The 19,581-nt window shown below is 36.8% G+C and overlaps 1 protein-coding gene across 1 annotated transcript in view; it reads right to left on the bottom strand.

Moving 5' to 3' along the window:
* Positions 1-19,581, bottom strand: part of LOC108681939 — a 79,736-nt gene that overhangs the window by 42,670 nt on the left and 17,485 nt on the right. The window contains exon 2 of the mRNA XM_047882028.1: positions 5,826-5,961. Within this exon, the coding sequence (XP_047737984.1) occupies positions 5,826-5,961 (136 nt within the window). The remainder of the gene's footprint in view (positions 1-5,825; positions 5,962-19,581) is intronic.

The raw sequence follows: 19,581 nt of genomic DNA, 5'->3' as shown, positions 1-19,581 counted from the left end.
TGAATAGCAAGGGAGGTCGGTCGATTGGTTGCGATGAGCTGCCGGAGGACTCAAGAAGCCACTGCTCGAAAAATTTAATTTAGATAATTATTATCAGGGGGTACACATTGACAAGAGGAAGACCTCCTGTTGTTCAAGCAAGGAAATATTTGAATATTTTGGCCAATAGTTGGCCAGCAAAATGGTCAATGATTGGCCATGTTTGTAATAATCTTCATTAAGTTTTTTTTCGAGCGTTGAAGCTCCTACGCTCTAGGCTAGAGCTAATTAGCGAAGGCGCAGCAATTGACAAAGCTTGGTTCGTCTTTTCAACTTTTTCGAAGGCAATTAAAAAGTTTTACCAATCGTGCACCAACTGAAGAAAATTCTTGGAAAGAGCCTAAGGTCTTATTCATTAAATAAATCAGATGCAAAATGATTGGTACGAGTATTAAGATTTTGGAATTTTAATTTCAAATATTTAAATTTTATAAAACTAAAATACCGAAGCAGAAAACTTTAAATGAGAGAACAGTTTCTATGTTCATGAGCTTTCGCAAATTGATAAAAATATTTCAGATAGAAGTACGATCTATTGAACTGAATGTAAACTTGACATTAAGAAATCCATCATTAAATTCCAAATTTTGAGGAATAATTTTTTAATTGAGAAACAGATCAACATGAAAATTTTCAATTAGCCTATGGTATCAAACACTTTACTACAAATATTTTCAAATCAATATATTCATTGTATAATTCCATATTTTGTTCAGCAATATAAAATCTAAAGCTCATATGCAATCGCATTCTACTACGGTAATGTATTTATTTCTATCGCAAATAAATTTATTATTCAACAGCACTGTGAAAACGGTAAAAATTTATCATATTCTGGACTGAAACGTTTCGGAGACCAGTTTCGTCATCAGTTTATAATTAACTGACGATAGAGATGGTCTCCAGCTCCACAAAATTTCCCATTTTACCTAAAAATCCAATTTATTTTTCGTTAGGTAATATAAAAACTATTATATTTTGAGTTATTAATTCAAGATCAATTTAGAATAAAATTTTCATTTTGGTTCCAATTTCTTCTTGGCAATCTTGCTATGCCTTGCACGATGAGTATATGTATAGGATACGCACACAAAAAGATCTTTTTTGTGATGTCAGATTTTAAACACACAAAAAACTTTGACTAAGACGTTACATAAATAAATTAGCGAATAATAATCAGCAAATGAAATATTCGCTGATTTAAATTAAATGAACTGAATTCGCTGAACACGATTTTCCCCACACCTTGTATGCCTCTTTTCGGTAATTCTACACTAGTAGAGTTTTTGGGAGTGATTCCAGGCATTTGAGCGAACACGGGGCGGCTCGCAGAAACAATGCAATTCGCATTTGTAACATCCTAGAAATTCGGCGCTGGCTTATTCACGTCTTCCCGACACTAATTGAGTTCCTACAAAGATTGAAGCCAAAAGCGCGAGGTTGGGAAGTTTTGAGCGCGTTTAGCATACTGATGTTGTCAACAGCGAGTTCGTAACTCCCTTAACACTGCCTCGAATACCTTTGGTCTTTATTAAAACATTCTTCCCTCTAGTTAACTGAGTGTTAATTGGAACGGGCAAGATAACTCGAGTATTCTCAGGACACGGTTAGGGAAACTACTCTACAGTAGATTGTTTTCCAGGCAATCCCACTGTCTTTCAATACTTCCTCTATGAGTTATATCTTTGGAATGGAAACTCTATGTCAAACAATTCTCGTGCATCTAAATGGGCTCAGTCATAAGACAACAAAATCTATTTCCTTAAAACAAGAATAATTTCTGATCAAATGCTCTAAAAAATATTGAGCTTGTAATTCCAAATCTAATTCTGCAGGTGCTGCAGAGGTTGCTGAGAATGAGCTCGAATTCATGAAGGACATTTTGAAATTCAAGAAGAAATTTACCAATGAACGACTGAGCAGTCCGCGGTGTCTTTGAAGAGAGTCAATAAGTGACAGCCTGGTGCTCAGCAAATGTTTGCAAGATTTTATTCATTCGAAAAACCTAGTCATGCATCGTCAATATCGGCTCAAAATAAAGCTTCGCAAAGAAAAAAAGCTGGTTTTGGTTTTCGCGGACAAATTGAATGAAGGTTGCTTGTAAATATTATACTCTGCAGAGCATTTGATTAATAAAATTTTTATGGTTAAATTTAACATGAGACTGTTTTCTGCAAAAATATTTGATTGCAAAAACTGTTGATTAATATGATGGCGGAGTTAATATAAAATTAAAACTTGGAAGTTACTGCTCAGAGGGAAATATGTCAAGCATATAATTTTTGAACAATTAACAATGACTGTCACTAATAAAATACAAAACTCGGAAATCATACGACATTAAAAAGGACTCATATGAATCATAAATTCGCCTTTTTGTTCATCGAAATATAATTATCTTAAACGTTAATACATATTTCAAATTATCATTCTTTATAAATCTGTTGAAGTATCGCTGATTGCTTGCCGTCGTATTATGAGTTGATATGTCCTCTGCATTTGTCTGGCCCAGTCATTTAGATTAGAGGTAGCACGTCAAATACGAGAAAGCTGATTTGATTCTGGCACGTCAAGATAATGGCAGCACAAGGTAGCGAGTCAAGATACGAGATAGCACGTCCAGATTCTATATAGCGACTCCACATACAAGATTGCACGTCGAGATTCATGGCAGCACGAGGTAGCGGGTCAAGATACGAGATAGCACGTCCAGGTACGAGGTCGCACTTCGAGATACGAGAATGCAGAGTTTCGCAGGTGACGAGTCGTGCTCCAAATTGGGCCCAGGGAATGTACCTCATGCTATTAGTACCATATAAATCATGCTCAGGTAGATTTATCGCCCAAGTTTCAATTTGCTGCGATATTCTAGATGAATCAAATATTTAGCTGTGTTCCGAGTGATGGCGATACACTGGAACGAGACGTTTAGAAACTTATTCGCTTCCATACAATTCTTCCTCACTTTAAGTCCAATGAATGTCAATTATTTTAACTGCGTGATTCCGGTCGTTTCACTCTTTTATAAATATTTAACGATTACTTTTCACGAGGGATGCTGGCAAATATTGGGGAAGAACCACTGAAGTAGAAATTGTGGTGGGACAATTTTGAGGGAAAGCAGCGCCACACATTACAGAGACAGTTGAATCGAATAGGCTGACAAGAATGGATTAAATTCAAGTCATTGACTTAATGAACAAATCACAGTTGAAACTAATTACATGAAGAATATATAAGTAAAGACAGATCCATGGGATTATCTTCTAAGAATGCCACACGGAGGCCGTGTCCACCGTTTGTTTGTCCAGTATGGCGGCTCATTCAAGAGTGAGCCGATGAAGGCTTACGTTGAATTCAGTTTCGAATAATGTGTTGTTAAGAAAAAAAGCGAGAACCATGTTTCACAGAAAGACAGTCCGCGACAAAATCACTAAATAATTGCACAATAATAAATAATTATTGCCAGTGCTGCCTGTATTCTACCTGATCATAATCTAATTTGAATTTATGTGCAGGTATTATAAAAAGTGCTGGTGCTGATTTGCACAATGATGGACAAATTATTTTATATTTTCACACTAGACTATAATCAAAGTGATGGGGGTTTACCCTAAAAATATTCTTAAAAAATTGAACTCGTTAAAAAAGGTAATTAAAACGTTAATGCAAAATCATCAACGACTGCCATAAAATAGAAAAACGATATTATTTAAATATAATTTAAATAGATCAAAGACAAACATTAGACTAATTTACTAATACTAGTCGCCTAAAATTGTATGATCTTGACACCACAAATCGCAACGGTCAATCGATTTTTATAAAAATGTGCAAGCATCTTCGTGCTGCAACTGGACACTAAAAAGCCCGTCGCGGGGCTAGGCTGTCTCCGGTGAGCAATGAACAGCTATTTCTCATAGGCGCGCAATCCTCTTGGGAAAGAGCTGCTTGAAAAGGCGACTCTTCTACGATAAATGGACGAATTTTGTCTGGAAGGAAGCAGCTTTTGGATAACATCAACAGATGGCAGAATCTGTCACACTTCGTGAACTTTAGACGTGCTCCGTGCATCATAAACATAGAAAATGCCGATGTCATCTTTCTTGAAACGTGCCAATGTAGTGCTGGTTGTGAATGGTTTCATTACCTTTTTAGAAAGTCTATTAAGTTACCTTTGGGCATATGAAAAGCATTTTATTTCGATGTTAATGTTAAAGTCATGATGTAAAATTGAGTTTTTGTAAGAAGCGATTTTCCTATTTTTCGACCAAAAAAAATTAATCGTGTCGTCTTTATAATAAATAATAACATCTAGTTTCATTTATTAAATTGATAAAAATATCACTATTTTTACGAACTAATTTTTTGCGCATTTTCTCATTAATAGAAAAAAGGCGCTATTGTGTTCGTCATGTTCGTCCGGCCCTCCGTGACTTCACGAAAAAATGCGCTCGCTGTCACTCACTGCAGTGACTACTGATCTATTTTTTCAAAATTGATTTTTAATTGATTATGAAGTCTCATGCACAAACACTAAATCATTTCTCCATCGCTAATTGACATTAAAAAAGAAGGTAATGATTGACGTATTGCCAATGAGCAGCCACATATCCCAGAGAACCAGGGTTGTAGTTTATCTCGCTGTATCAGTGATAGAAGATGTGACTACGAAGCCTCATTTGAATACTCGGACAGCGACGAGGCAATTCCAGACGCATACGTCGACCGGGCGCACGACTGCACCGTCTCATGAGCTGCAATGGGCCGGTGGCAGGAATGGACCAGTGGCAGAAATGGACCGGTGGCAGGAATGGGCTGGTGGCAGGAATGGACCGGTGGCTGGTGTGGGCCAGTGGTAGGTATGGGCCGATGGCTGTTATGGGCCGGTGGCTGGAATAGGCCAGTGGCAGGAATGGGCCGCTGTCTGTATGGGCCAGGGGCTCGAAAGAATCCATACCTACGGGCCCGGCCTGCCTAATTTCAGTTGTCAGCTTCACAGCTGCGGCGCGCTGGGGCTCGCAATATTGGAATTCCACAGCCTAAAGGCTCACTTAGATTTAGAGCATACCTTCCAATCGGAACATTTCGTTTAGTGATTGAAAAAAGTAGAGAACTTTATCAAGTAGCGGCAAACAGATTCGTCCAGCTCCTGGCTATTTTCCAGGATGAAAGAAAAATAGGGAAGGAGAAGTGTGACAGCAATATTTGTTCAAATTTGCCACCACTTTCAAACTTGGAGATCCATTACAACTTTGAAAATTGTATTGACTCTCACAACCTATGTTCGGATGCAATGCAGTTGGAAAGTGCAAGGATTACAGCGTGCATGACTGAACAGGCTCCCAGCGAGATATGTATATGGAACTTCAAAACATCGTGGGGCTTTGACAAAAAAAGTGGCTGAATACATTCAAGAACTAAATTAATAAAATTGTCTGATTTTCATAGAGATGAAACATAATTAGTTATAGATGCTATTTTCAAGTAGGCTCACAACACAATAATACAATGAACAGAAATAACTAAGAAAATGGAGAATTTCTAAATCCACCAAACAAGAGTTGATTTAAATAAATACTAAATTAAAAAATTTGACTCAATACTCACTGCAGTGAGTAACAGAGAGCGCATTTTCTCGTCGACGAAAACTTGAAGTCACGGACGGACAGACAGACGGACAGACAGACGGACGGACATGGCGAGCACAATAGTGCATTTTTCCCGTAAATGAGAAAATGCGCTAAAAATACTTCAAATGAGGAAAAAAGAAAATCGAGAATCACCTGAAGAAAGGGAAGTTCGAGTCCGCTTGATAGTAGAGCAGCAGCACAGGCGTGTCGTGATGTGGTCTCTGGGCCGCGAGACACGGCAGAGACACCGTCCTGTCTACCAGAGACTCTACCACCGTGTCTCCGCCTCCTGAGGATAAAACAATGAAAACATTTTAACGGAAATATAATGGACAGTCTCCACCTATATAGCATTTTAAATGACAATACTTAGAATTTAATAATCAATGAAAGCAATGTACCAACTAATAGTTTGTAACGGTGCAGTGAATGTGCCTTCACACTTTAATTTTAAACATTCACGTTGATGTATTGATTAATTCGATTATTAACTTTGGGAAAACATTTCGTCTTAAGATTAGATCAGATTTTATGTTCAGAATTTTAAATTTTAGATTATTAAACATTTCATGCTATTTGGGCCAGGTCATTGAACTAACTGATATATTAATAAGATCGTAAATTTCACTGCTTATTCGGCTGAAGAGAAATCGTGAAGTGTGAACGCGGTCACTACAAAGTAACCAGCGCAGAAGAGTGGCTGTTGGCAGTTACTATCAAGTGGTCAGTTTGGCCGTTGGCCGTCAATAGCAAGTTGCCAGCATGGCAGTCTGGCAGTTGGCCGTCGCAACCAAGTGGCCAGGATGGCAGCCTGGCTGTTGGCCATCGCAACCAAGTGGCCAGCATGGCAGCCTGGCTGATGGCCGTCGCAACCAAGTGGCCAGTGTGGCAGCCTGGCTGATGGCCGTCGCAACCAAGTGGCCAGTGTGGCAGCCTGGCTGTTGGCCGTCGCAACCAAGTGGCCAGCAAGGCAACCTGGCTGTTGGCCGTCACTACGAAGTGGCCGCTTGTTTCGCGCTGTGTTGTCTTAGCGGCCTATCGAGACTCATGGTGTTTGCTCACACATATTGGATTCCAAGCCTGGCCCATAAATATAGACTGTCCAATGACACCGATGGTGTATGCGCTCGGGCAGTCGTTTAGAATAACTGGAAATTCAATAATTTATTACGTACAGTATGTCGGAAATTTATTTTAACTTTTTGAGTTTTTAAGTCCTAATTAATGATAGATTATTCCTAATTCTTTTGAACTGATGAATTAATTAGTTTTCCATCGATTCAAGATTCACCGTACCTACTTTTACTGGGTCTAAATAAACAATAAAAATTAATTCATAATAAAAAAAACAGAGTTTGTTATAGCTAATCATCATTAAAGAATTACTTGGGTTAAATAGAAGATTATTCTTGTAGCATCCTTTCTTATGAAAATAGGATGTCCTTATTTATGTATCGCAGAGGAGCGCATTTGTGTGTTTTCGTCCATAGCTAACCATACTTGTCTGTTAACTCTCAAAATCATTAACGCAGCAACCATTTTGGCCACTCAAATCTTCCCTGCAGGGTTAAAAATATCTTAAAAAACCAACGCTACCGCCTTTAGTAGCTGAAAGTCTTTCGTCCCCAAGCCAAAACCCTTTCCATGTATCGGAAATGCCGGCCGCGAGCAGCCCGCCCAGAACTAAATTGAGAGGAAACGCTGCCGCTGCATCGTCATTGCACAGCTCGAAAGCGAACGCCACCGAAACTGTTGGAAGGTTCCCAATCTCAGTGTTGTTTTTAAAAGGCCTTCTTTGATCCTCGACCAGCACTCGATACTCCTTTGAGTTGATGGGATGTTCCGAAGTGCTTCGTTCCAGCCTACGCTCTGCCGAGACTTATTTTGAAGCTTTTAAATGGACAGAGACTCACAAAAACGCGAGGTGGAGGAAACAGGTGCAAATGGATGCGCGCATAAGTAAATCAGTCAGCAAATGGAACTTAATTAAGTTTTTTTTCGGAAAACAATATTTTAATACTAGTGATTATCGATGATATTTACAACAGAAATCAGGAAGATATTTTGCATTCAGTTGTCTCTGAAAACCTAAAGTTGAAATAATTTTAGCTATATGATGAAAAACTCCTTGGGTGTCATGTTGGAATTTCATGATTTTCAATACGCATGTTTTTTATATTCTGAAGGCAATTTCCGTTTTTTTTTGTCGCTATTTATACGTTCGTAATTTCATCTAAAGCAAATTAGAAGGTAAGTGAAGCCAGGAAATTTATTTTCTGGTGATTCTATATTAAGGCGGGTAATTTGGTACAAACAATAAAAATTTTTTCCATTTATTACAATTAGAGTATAATAATATCTTGCTCAGACAAATTTTCAAACTGTGTCATTATTTTTTCAGAGGCATTATTCAAAGAGTGAACGGACCATATTTTCAAATAGACACACTTTTTACCCATAGGACGGCCGGAGAGCGGCCTTTCCCTGCGTCAACATGCAAATGCAATATCGATAATTGGACAAAGGCTCACTCATTTCTCTAAGCGCAGTCGTCTAGTTAATCCCGTTCTCTAATTCGTACTTCATCAAAGACTGTTTTTCATCTCTTTAGCTTCAGGCCGCAATGACTGCCTTGTCATAAAACCTTAACCTGAGGCAAGATTCATGAGGGCTTGTCTCGAAACTAACGGCAGTTTGACTTTGCACACATTTTGGAAAACTCAACGACTGTAATCAGATAACTTTGGTCGCTATCATAGCTTGCAAACTTCTTTTAAATTAAGTTTGAGGAAGAGGAGTGGAAGGTGAACTTCGTCCTGGCTGTTTAGATTAAGAGGCTGTCTCAAGAAATTGCAAGACAGATGCTTTATATTTCCTCGAACAAAGTTTGCCGTACGTTTGTTTTTAAGAAAATATTTTAATGTTTTCTAATAATTCTAAATTTTCTGAATTGCACTTCTTACCACATTGCTATATGCAATTTAATTTGATTTTATGCAGTTTTAAATATAAATGGCATTACAATAACTCATTTTACAGTAATAAAAGAGAGCGCCAAATTTCATTGTGGAAAACAAGCATGGAACCAAAAACAAGGAGCGTGGATTCGATGGATGACCAAAGTTAAATGGAAATAGAAATCTTTCATTATTAAATAAATTTCAGCCTAATTCTGATAAATTCATATTTTTTACTTGTTTTTTGTTAGTTTGAAGATCGATATTTTCCTGTGAAATGTGGGAGTTACTTTCCCTTGACTAGATTGCACGTACTTGGTCATTAAAAAAAATGTATAATGAAATGTCAGGAGTTAATACCGTAGACCATTCTCGTGTTTGTTGTAGTCACTACAATGTCACTACAATGTTACAAATGGGCTTATTGTAGTCACTACAATAAGCCAACTTGGTTACAACGACTTGTTATCAACGAGTTCAAGACGTTCAAAAGAAAAACGACTTGACCATTCGAGAATTCCTTTTCGTTGTTTTTTAATATATTTTTTAGATATTTATTTTTACTTATTCTTCTGATAACAATTATGAGAGTGTGAATGGGTTGCGTTTATTCACAACTAAACGTATTGACTTGTGGATGAGGTTATTTATGAGCTTATTTATAAGTTTATACACAACTTGACTTATTGATTTGCGGGTAACGTAACTGAACTTTCGATCTATTAACAATGCATCTATTAATAAATCTTGTTGAAGAGGATATGAGCAAGTGGACATAAAACTTTTAGCTGTAAAATTTGTTTTCCTATATACTGGACATTCCCATCGTTCAATTTCTTGCCAATCACAATTTACCTCTCGCAAAGCTTTTGGCAGCTGAAAGAAAATGAATTTTCGAATGGTTCGGTCGTCTTTCGAACGTCTTTTAAGAGTGATAAATAGAATAAATTTTATATAGTTTCAAAATGCATGTATCTTGGAATACTAATCTATAAATTATTTGCACATTCGGATGGAAAGAGCAGAAAATTGGTGTATTGCATCCGTCATATCAGCAAAACGTCGATCTAGAATTTCTAGCAATTTCGAAAATTTTGCTTTTGCTACGCGAAGAAATTTATGAAAACTAAATTTGGCACGATATTCTCAAAAAAAAAAAAAGTAGGTTAACAATTTATTTGAGATTATGTCAATAAAACGAACTGACAGGGAAAACGAAATAACACTTCACGAATCAAAGCGTTCTACTTGTGATAAAAAAGTTTTCAATTGAATTCAATATTAATTTGAAAAATCTGCGTTATTTTGAATATTGAGTTAGACACGTTTTTAAATTCACAGTATTCAAATTTAAATCCAGCTTTTATACCTGCTTGCATTTCTACGAGTACGTTCAGCAATAGAGTTTTGAGATTCAGCAAAATTGATTGGCCAAAAAACGTGCAACTGCAGAAATTTTACTCGCTCTATTGCATTTTATTCGTTCAAAATGGAAATTCTCGGTAAAGGTTACGTTTCCCCCAAAGAAAAAACACCAAGAAAAACGGACCTTGATCTATCTATACCTTGATGCCAGATAATTCTTCAAAAAACACTATTGAAACCTCTCTATTATCTCTACTGACCTATTCTTAGAACGAGCTACTGGCAAATGGTCTTTCAAAATACACGACCTATTTTGAACTTCTAATTGAACCTCAGCTAATAAACGGACAGTTGATGAGGTTATATCGAACCGCATATGTCGAGCTGGACCAACTGAATTAGGTCATTTCAATAAACGTCCATACTGAACTCATTGGACACCGACGCATGTTGAGGTCCACTAATGAATCGTCCAGAGGGATTTTACTATTCACGCTGGGTCTGTGGCTTACATGGTAATGAATATTTGCTGGCATTACCTGCACTCAGAACACTAAAATGAGAGACCGACAGACATGAAGCCATCGGAACATCGCAACTATGCCGGGTTTTCTGGCTATAATTAGCGTGCAGGTTAGTGTGCCTCGCAGCTCAGCTCGATTTGCAGTTAAAAAATTCACAGGTTTGAATTTCAGTCCCTCGACACTGTGTACGCCCAATTTAAATTTCCAGTGGGGTAAGAAGTCGACTGGATGGCATTTTCACGTTTCCTATGACTGATGCACTGGATTTGACTTCCACGCTGTATCGACCAAATATTATTCTAGATATTTTTTTCCGTGAGCTGCCGCTCTGCTTCTGTGGAAAAGTGAACCGAAAAGCTCTGAGTATTTCAAAACACAAATTTTTCTTTGAGTTAGTTTGGAAAGCGCTACTTTTTAGTAATTATATAATAAATAACCCCCCTTGAAATAGTGCAAATAATTTGACGTTATTTTTCAACCTCCAACATTAACGATCTTACTGCAAATAACGGCAAGTCTCTGAGCGTATCCATAAAAAATAGAACAAATTCTCGTGGTTAACTTTTCCATATTTCTCTTTTGAAATAACTATTTAAAAATATTTTAGTGTGGGAAATTTGGGTTTGGGAAACCAAACCTCATTTAAGGATACATTCTCCTTTTTCGTTGCAATGTTTGGTCACGTTAGTTGGACAGCCGAAAGAAGGTATGAAGCGTTTTGGGAGAGCAGAGTTCCATCCATCACTCGCCCTGATACCATTTATCACAGCGAGGTATCAGAAGTGAGAGAGACTTACGAGCGGCCGTGTTAGGTAGTGACACCGTCAACATAGAGGAATAGTTTGTTCATATAAACATGTCTGGGGCGCCATACCACCGACACTTCATGCCGAACACCTAGCCACTAAGTCACTCCGATGTCAAGCACATAGCCCATGAATTTCATTTATATAAAATCGGCCTTGAAAATTCCAATTTTTATATGAATCAATGCACTTTGATCAAAATACCATCAATTCCTTTTCGGTTGAATTTGATGGCAACGCAGGTGCGGAGCTGGGCTGAAAATTCAGATAGAATATCTTAGTTAAATAAAGTAATGTGCCGTCAATTTTGATCTAAGCTCCATCAGTTCGCCAGAAAATATAAATACATTTCTGTCACGTTGCACATGTGATGAATGGTCGTCCAAGATCAGTGGTCTCTATGATTATAACGGATATGCATTCTTTTGCCTTAAGTTGTTAATCATCAAATTGAGTAACAAGAGAATTGCTGAATATATTACAAGTGCGCAATAATCAGTTTAACAGAAATGGTTTGAAATAAAAAAGTTGATAAATGAAAAATAAGGGAATGCTGGTCAATGATGACAGCATTAAGGACACTTCAAGCTTGTTAATTCATTTATGAAGACTCCGTGGAAAAGCCTCCGAAATGTATTTAGCTCAATTTTTTTGCAATGAAAGCATAAAAAAAAAACAAAGAAAATTTCTAACAAAAGTTAGAGTACTCACAAAAAATTATGTATAACATGTTAATGCAGTAAGTTTTTCGATCGAGTATCATAACAAGACTTTCGATAAGATAGCTTTTTATTCGATGAAATTTCTTAGGGATTATACTAGGTGTTAGCCTCCAACTCCAACTAAGGTCAAACAAAGTTCAAGCTATTTATACAATTTTCCTTGACCGCAAGCAAAGAATTTCAAGGTAAATTCGACCACTCAACACTGGCTGGATAGCTCTTTTATTAGCTCTCGGAGCTCCCTTCAGCAGCCCTCGGTGGTAAAACTCTAGAAGTTTCACAAGAAAAGAAACGCGATTCTTGGGCAGAGAAGCTAGGAGCGTCGCAAGGCTTCAGGCTATTCACCTCAATCAAGATGGTGCAACGAGAATCTCAGAGGCCAATATAACGTAGGTCTACAGACGAGGCAAACGTTCACGTAGAGTGGAAACTGTTGAGCTTCCTACCGCCTCTCATTGACGAGGAAACCTGCAGTGCGTAGTACATGAAGAGGGGAAAAAGCCTCAGTTCGAACATCCTGACGTTGCAGGAACAAGCTTAGGTTGTGGGACTGACTGGTTGAACACTGTATCTTGAATCAGATAATTTGCACAGGCAACGTACGTGAGAAACTGCGTCAGCTCGGAGTATACAAATAGCTGGGACATGAATTTTCATCTCTTAGGCACGAAGAACCCGTTTTTATAAGGTGGTCGCGAATCGAGATCGACGACGATAATTCATAATCTATGATTGGTAATGTTCGTTTTGTGATGATTTCAAACTCATGGCCTTGATACTCGAGCAGACAATGCTACAGCTACAGCTGGTCCAAGAAAAAATCTTAGTCGCACAACCGAAGTCATTAGATTGCTGATGGCGATCGGCTGAAGTTGCTGTCTGGTAATATCACTAATATGTCCGGTAATGTCTGGCAATGTTTTGTATATAATATTCCAGTACAGAGTGACATCATGCAAAGACGCTCTGAACACGGACCGTCTTGCACTTGAGCGTCGCTTTAGATGGTTTCTTCTAAGGTAAAAATTCGTGTTTCCTAAATCATCATCTAACTTAATTCTTGTTCCCTGCGCATGATTTGTTAGTTTAATCGTGGATGAAGTTGAATGCAAATGATCAATGAATAAACACTGTTGAACCAGAGTTAAAATATGGCCATTTTCACAATAAAAAAATGTCGCTGTTCAGTCGAGTCGATGTGGCGAAGCGTGGGTTTACTGCATGAGTAAACTGCCTGAGTGCATCGCGCTGCATTCCCGCTTATGGCGTCAGCAGGAGCTGATTTGATCATTTCCCCGTAATTTAATTTCAGGCGACACAGAGAAAAATATATTAAATTTTCTCTCTATGACGCTAGGGCTCGAGCCCCTTAATGAAAGCGATATTGGTTCTTATAAAGTATGCATAAAAATACCCTCGGAGCTTTGCATTTCTGTAATATTCAGTGATTTTTAATGCAGGCAATTTTATTTTTCACTCAGTCTAGAATAAGTTCAATAATTTTTTATAAGATGACAAATTTACAATTTATCTCAGAAAACTAATAAAATACGCCGGAAGTGCAAGTTTCCAAGTTTCTAGCAAGGTATCAAGTACACGGTAAATTATTTTATAAAAATGAAATTCAAACTCAATGATAAACTAATATTTTGGCGAACAAACCAAACAAATATTCACGTAGAAGCAACAAAGCCGGAGTTGCAAAGACTCGAAATTTCTGGGTCTTGGGCTATACTTTCAAAACTCGTTAAGTGAACGTGAGTACTTACGCTCTATTTTCTTGTCTATGATTGGTGGATTTTGCTTGAAAGGCCGTCAATGATTGGCTGAAGAACTTACGATCTCTTAACTTTTTTTTGAAAGTATAGGCCCTGGTCTAAGCGTTGGCTCGAACAGCTGCTCAAAGGAATGCTGCAATAGCAGCAAAAATAACAATAAATGAGTTGGCGACAAAAATAATAAGAAGAATTGATAAAATAAATTTTATTAATAAAGAAGTTAGAGGCAAAATAAAAATAAGAATTGCGGTCAGTCATTTGAGAACTTCTATTTTGAATTTTCGAGAACAAATTGGCCTAAAATAAATACTGAACCATAGTTGCCATCCATCATTCCTTTCATAGAAAAAATATAAATTTCTTACTGAGTTTCCCAACGCGCATTCCAATTTTTTCTTAAATACGCAATTTAAAAACTAACTAGAGATTTGTACATAGAGTGCAGTGACGTGTATTGCATACGGCGCTTTTGTAAAGTAGGGCATTCATTGATCTAGAACACACACAAAACTTAACGATCAAAAAACTTTCCCCCCAAAAATGTGATTTTTTTCAGCCAACTTGAGCCGTACGGCATGCTCAACAGCCAACAAATATTGGGTTCGTGAAGCAGAACTTTGAAGCGAGCTTCCAAAGTTCCTTTCTCAGCCAAAGGAGAACTTGCTGAAATTTCTTCTGGAGTGCGGCGAGAGTAAATCTGGTCAAGTGTAAGTTGGATTTATGAGTAAATCTGGTCAAGTGTAAGTTGGTTTTATGATGTTATAAAATCACAAAGAAACTAATGGGAGCCGTTCTATTAAAAAATATTTTCTTATATATATATATTTTTTTTCAATATATATAAATTTTTTTAATATATTTCTCACGCTATATGTCGCCTACGAAGCTCATTACGAACATAAATTGTTATTCGCTCAAGGAGCCTCTTGTCATCTGATATCACGTTATTATTTTTCTATCATTTTTCTGATTGTGTAATTCTATTTGGAATAAAAACTTATGAAGAATAAAAGCCTGCTTAACTCGCAATTTTTTTCCACATCACCCGAATTGGTTGATATCCACGAATATTGAACAATGTACTTCAAAAATATATAAATTAATGGGTACGTCTAGTATATGAAAGAAAATGACAAGTTTACAATATAATAACACGACTTTAACAGCCACAGAATGAATTTGGGCAATTATTTCTCAGTTTTTCTTTGTTTTTGTTTTCAACAAAATGTTTTATGGATGAAAGATTATTTATTCAGCCCAAATATTAACTAGATTTAACAATAAACAAGTGATATTCTTCCAAGAAATTTCGCAAACTGTTAGTCGTCATAATAAATGCATGCAAATGTAACGTGACATCGTTTTCACAATTAACTGCCGTTATAAATCACTCAAAAGACCATTAAGCTCATGCAGAATTCACGTGTGAGTTTGAAATTTCCATGACCTCATTAAGCAGAATTTATGGCAAGCTGGTTTAGAGCCTGAGCTTGAATTTCGTCTTGTGGAACTAAGCAAAAATATTTTCTTTAATAATTAATTATGAAAAGTTACCTCGTTTGCTACATGAGGCCTCTGATCTTCTTGCAAAATAATTTTGTATGAACTTATATAACTCACTTAAGGTTTAATGCAGTTTTTTAATTTGAAAACTTACCTTCGAAGCATTAAAACTAATAATCCTCCAAATTTATCAGAATAATAAAATTCATATACCTATATAAATGTATGAACGATTAGAAACCTTGCAAATACACAAATTTCTCTAAATACAACCACGTTTGATCAACATATATCCATACTGTGCGATATGAAAAAAAACAATGTACGTATTGTAAATTGAATACAATAATTGAATTGAATGCCTTTCGCACGGTAGAATGATGCGTTATGAGGAATACCAACAAGAATCTAGTAACGTGTGTTAATGATAAATCAAACTTCTCCATTGCAATGTGGTATGTGAAAACCCCCACTTCATTAACACGTGTTTTACTTCCAATATCTGCAGTGTCTTGAGAATCGTCCACTTTGTGTTACATTTGAACATCTCCGGCCAAATTTTCATCGAAAAGAATCCTGGAGCTTCTCGTCTCTCCTCCAGTCACAACATTCAATTAGTTTCCGTAACAAATTAACCTTCACTCGATAAAAGGCATTTGCAGGCGCGATTGATTGCCCACGGCAGCAAAATATATAGAACAGCGCGTGTTTTTAGAGGTAGAATCCATTGTCTTGGGCGCGAGACAACGCTAGGGTGGCTCCGAACAATGCCCCTGCATCAAGACGCTTACATCGTCTAATTAATCGCTTGGCTTTTTAACAATTTGGTAAATAGCTGAATGTTATCGAGAAAAAATACGAAAACTTTATTCGCCTATAATCATTGAATGCGTGGGTCGTTGATTAATTCATTAAGGGGGAATTTCATTAAGAAGGGTGAAAATAAGTTTTAGAAAAAGATTATAGCTACTCGGTATATAACTGTAAATGGTAAAGAGTAGAATTATTTACAGCAGTTTCAAAACAAAAGACTGGACTCACTTATAGGGTGTAAGAGAGAATTATATGATTTACAGCCACTTATTCCAGTTCTGTTCTACAATTTTCCGTTTTTATAATAATTTGAGAAAAAGTTGAAAATGAGGCATCGTACGTAAATATTTACTTGCTCTATTATCAATTCCATGCATGATCCATTAATAAAAATGTTTGTAATATTTTACCAGATGTTGAAGGCACCCAAAAGTATTTTATTGAGACGTTAACTCATAAAATATAAACGACACTAAACTTTTGCACGTGTATTTAGTAAAGTAATTATTTTTAATATCAGAGCGAAATTAAATGATACGACAAAATCATCGACATGCGTTAGAGAGAATTAGAGTTTCTTCTCGCAAGTTATTGCTGCGTTAATTTGAGGTCTTGTCATGAGCATTAATCTCTGTAACATTTCATTAAACTAACGACGACACGCGTCTCCAGATCCTGAGATGAGAGAGGTTGAACATCCGGAGAGGTTGAACGTCCGGAGAGGTTGAAAGTTCGGAGAGGTTGAGCGTCCGGATAGGTTGAAAGTTCGGGGAGGTAGAACGTCCGGAGAGGTTGAACGTCCGGAGAGGTTGAAAGTTCGGAGAGGTTGAACGTCCGGAGAGGTTGAACGTCCGGAGAGGTTGAACGTCCGGAGAGGTTGAACGTCCGGAGAGGTTGAACGTCCGGAGAGGTTGAACGTTAGTGGAGGCGAGGAAAGTGTACTCACTCGTCTATAATTTCAATTTTTGTAGATCTAGATGGATAAAGGATCGAAAGCTCGAAGTCTAAATTACTAACCATAATAAGTATTCAGGCGAACAAGCTTCAAAATATTAAACTTTAATTAAAATTTCATCTCAGTTTCAGAATACAGGCTGCCCAGCTGCCCAAGTAGGATAAATCTCACGAAGAAATTACATGAAAAAGTGTTTTCAGTGAATATTTTGCAGAGTGGAAAAACCACTCAGTGCTCAAATGTAGAATTTTCCATGTGAACCAAGCTTCATTATCGATGCAGAATCGATGAAAATCGTGTCTTGGCACAGCGTGAATAAGTAATTTTATTTAGCGAAGCCATCTTCTCGAGGAGGTCCTTTAATATAGTGAGGCAGGATTTATCGTGGATCGTTCATCCGCCACTGCTCAAATTCGTTGATTCGTCAACCTTAGACCTTAATCCTATTAGTGTTTGGTTCGCTCGTCACTTCAGTTTGTAGATTAAAGGGAGGGAAATGGCACGTGAAGAGCCACCACATCAAAAATTTCCTTAGAAGCCTCCAATATTTGTAGAACTTTATATATTCAATTAATATACAACAAATAAGTTACTGAAATTCGTAATTCGGAGCTCCAATTGAGTCCAATGCTATTTTTTGACGATATGAGAAATAATATTGAAGTGAAATGTATAAACTTCAAGCAACATCTACATGTGTCCGTTAATTCGACATTCCAATTTTCTTTGCTTTAGAGCTAGGCAGTATTACATTTGCAAGTGAGAGGCATTTGAGTGCTAAAGCTGGATCAAATTTGGATATAATGAAGAAGAAAATGCCGTAATGAATGTTACTTTGTCGAAATAAATATGAAAGAAAAACATGAATTTTCATACACCATATCATTGACATTGAAACAATTCCGGTATAGGATCCATGATAAAAATGTTAGCACTGTAGACTCTGAGAATAATTTTGAAACACTTATGGCTTTTTTTCATTTTACCTGAATTACCCGAGAGCGGCATTGAAAATGAACTGAACTTAGCAAACATTTCAATACCAGAGAATATTCTAGACCATATGGCGGAGGCTTATGCAGCGACGAAGTTCTACCGTAATCAATGGCATGAATTTCTCTGAAACGATGTTCTTGAGGGCACTTTCCTCATTATCTAAAGAAGTTAGCAGCAGAGCTTTTCCTTCTGAAGAAAACTTTGGTCATTATTGGCCGAACTTCGTACACTTTCCCGCGTCAATCCTCGATACAGTATCGGTAAACACATCCGGAGGAAAGCAGGACGCGGTGCTATTGAATGTCTTAAGTCGTCTACATTTAATCGGTTTAGCTTGAACAGTCTCCGTCATGTTGGAAAAAGTTTCTGAAATTTGATTCTGGAATTCCATGAATTTATTTTCCGCGATGTCTGTTCCTGTGCCATAAGAAAACGATGTGGACGTAGCAGAAGAACTAAATATGTATTCATTTAGTCTCAAACGACGGCACAATGGCTGAAGTGAAGGTTTTTTTTAGCACTTTTTAGCGCGGTGCAATATATTATTTCGTCTAATTCTGATATCACTGCGGCACTATTCTCTTTTATAACACATCGAAAAGTTTAATAACAAGAGCTTAAGTTCAAAAATGAACAAGCGAGAGAATACGTTTTTTTTTTTCTTGAATAGTCATAGAAGCCCTCATTCACAATTAAGCCGTCTGTGAATGTGAAAAAAAAGTATTGGACTTGTCACCATGATTGTCCTTTATAATTCTATAAAGTCGTTATTGAATATGCATTGACGCGAAGATTGTGTTAAGCTTTCAAATTTACAACTTTGTGAGAGGTCAAATGATTTACCAAAATGATTAATTATCCCCTCGGTCAAATGATTTTTTAATGCAATTTAAAAGTGAAATGTGTGAGACGGTAAGTATGCTTGTTTTGTTTTTGAAGTGGTATAATATGATTTAGTGGTATAATATTTGAAGTGGTATAATATGATTTTTATGTGGGAGCTAACGTTAGTTCACTAAATTCGTATTTTATCAGGTAGAACGATCCATAGAAGACAGAAGCTTAGACTAAAGATCTTCGGCGATTTAATAAGTTTGTTGCTATTAATATTTATATTACAGAGGGATTTAAATTTCATCTTAAGGAAATTTACGTTTAATAAAAATTGGTTTGTGTGATCTTTAGGTCGATTTAAATTTCCATAGTTATGTTACAGAACAAGATTCTATCTAATGACATTTCTTAGCCAATAAATTTGTATTGACAATTCTTACCCCTCGAAAATGATTGCCAGTATTGAGAAAAACTGTAATCTTCAATCAATTAATTATAGGCCCTACTCTGTGATGAAAATTTCTTATTTAATTCACCTTATGTTTTACGTAATTTCTTTCGTATTTGATACGTTACAGATTCTAACCCCAATGTTATTAAGAATAATTATTCGACATCTGGTTAGACCACACTTGACTGTGATATCACATTAATTA

This window comes from Hyalella azteca, unplaced genomic scaffold (assembly GCF_000764305.2).
Source record: "Hyalella azteca isolate HAZT.00-mixed unplaced genomic scaffold, Hazt_2.0.2 contig9456, whole genome shotgun sequence".
Lineage (NCBI taxonomy): Eukaryota > Metazoa > Arthropoda > Malacostraca > Amphipoda > Hyalellidae > Hyalella > Hyalella azteca.
This window is presented reverse-complemented; position numbering and strand designations above follow the sequence as displayed.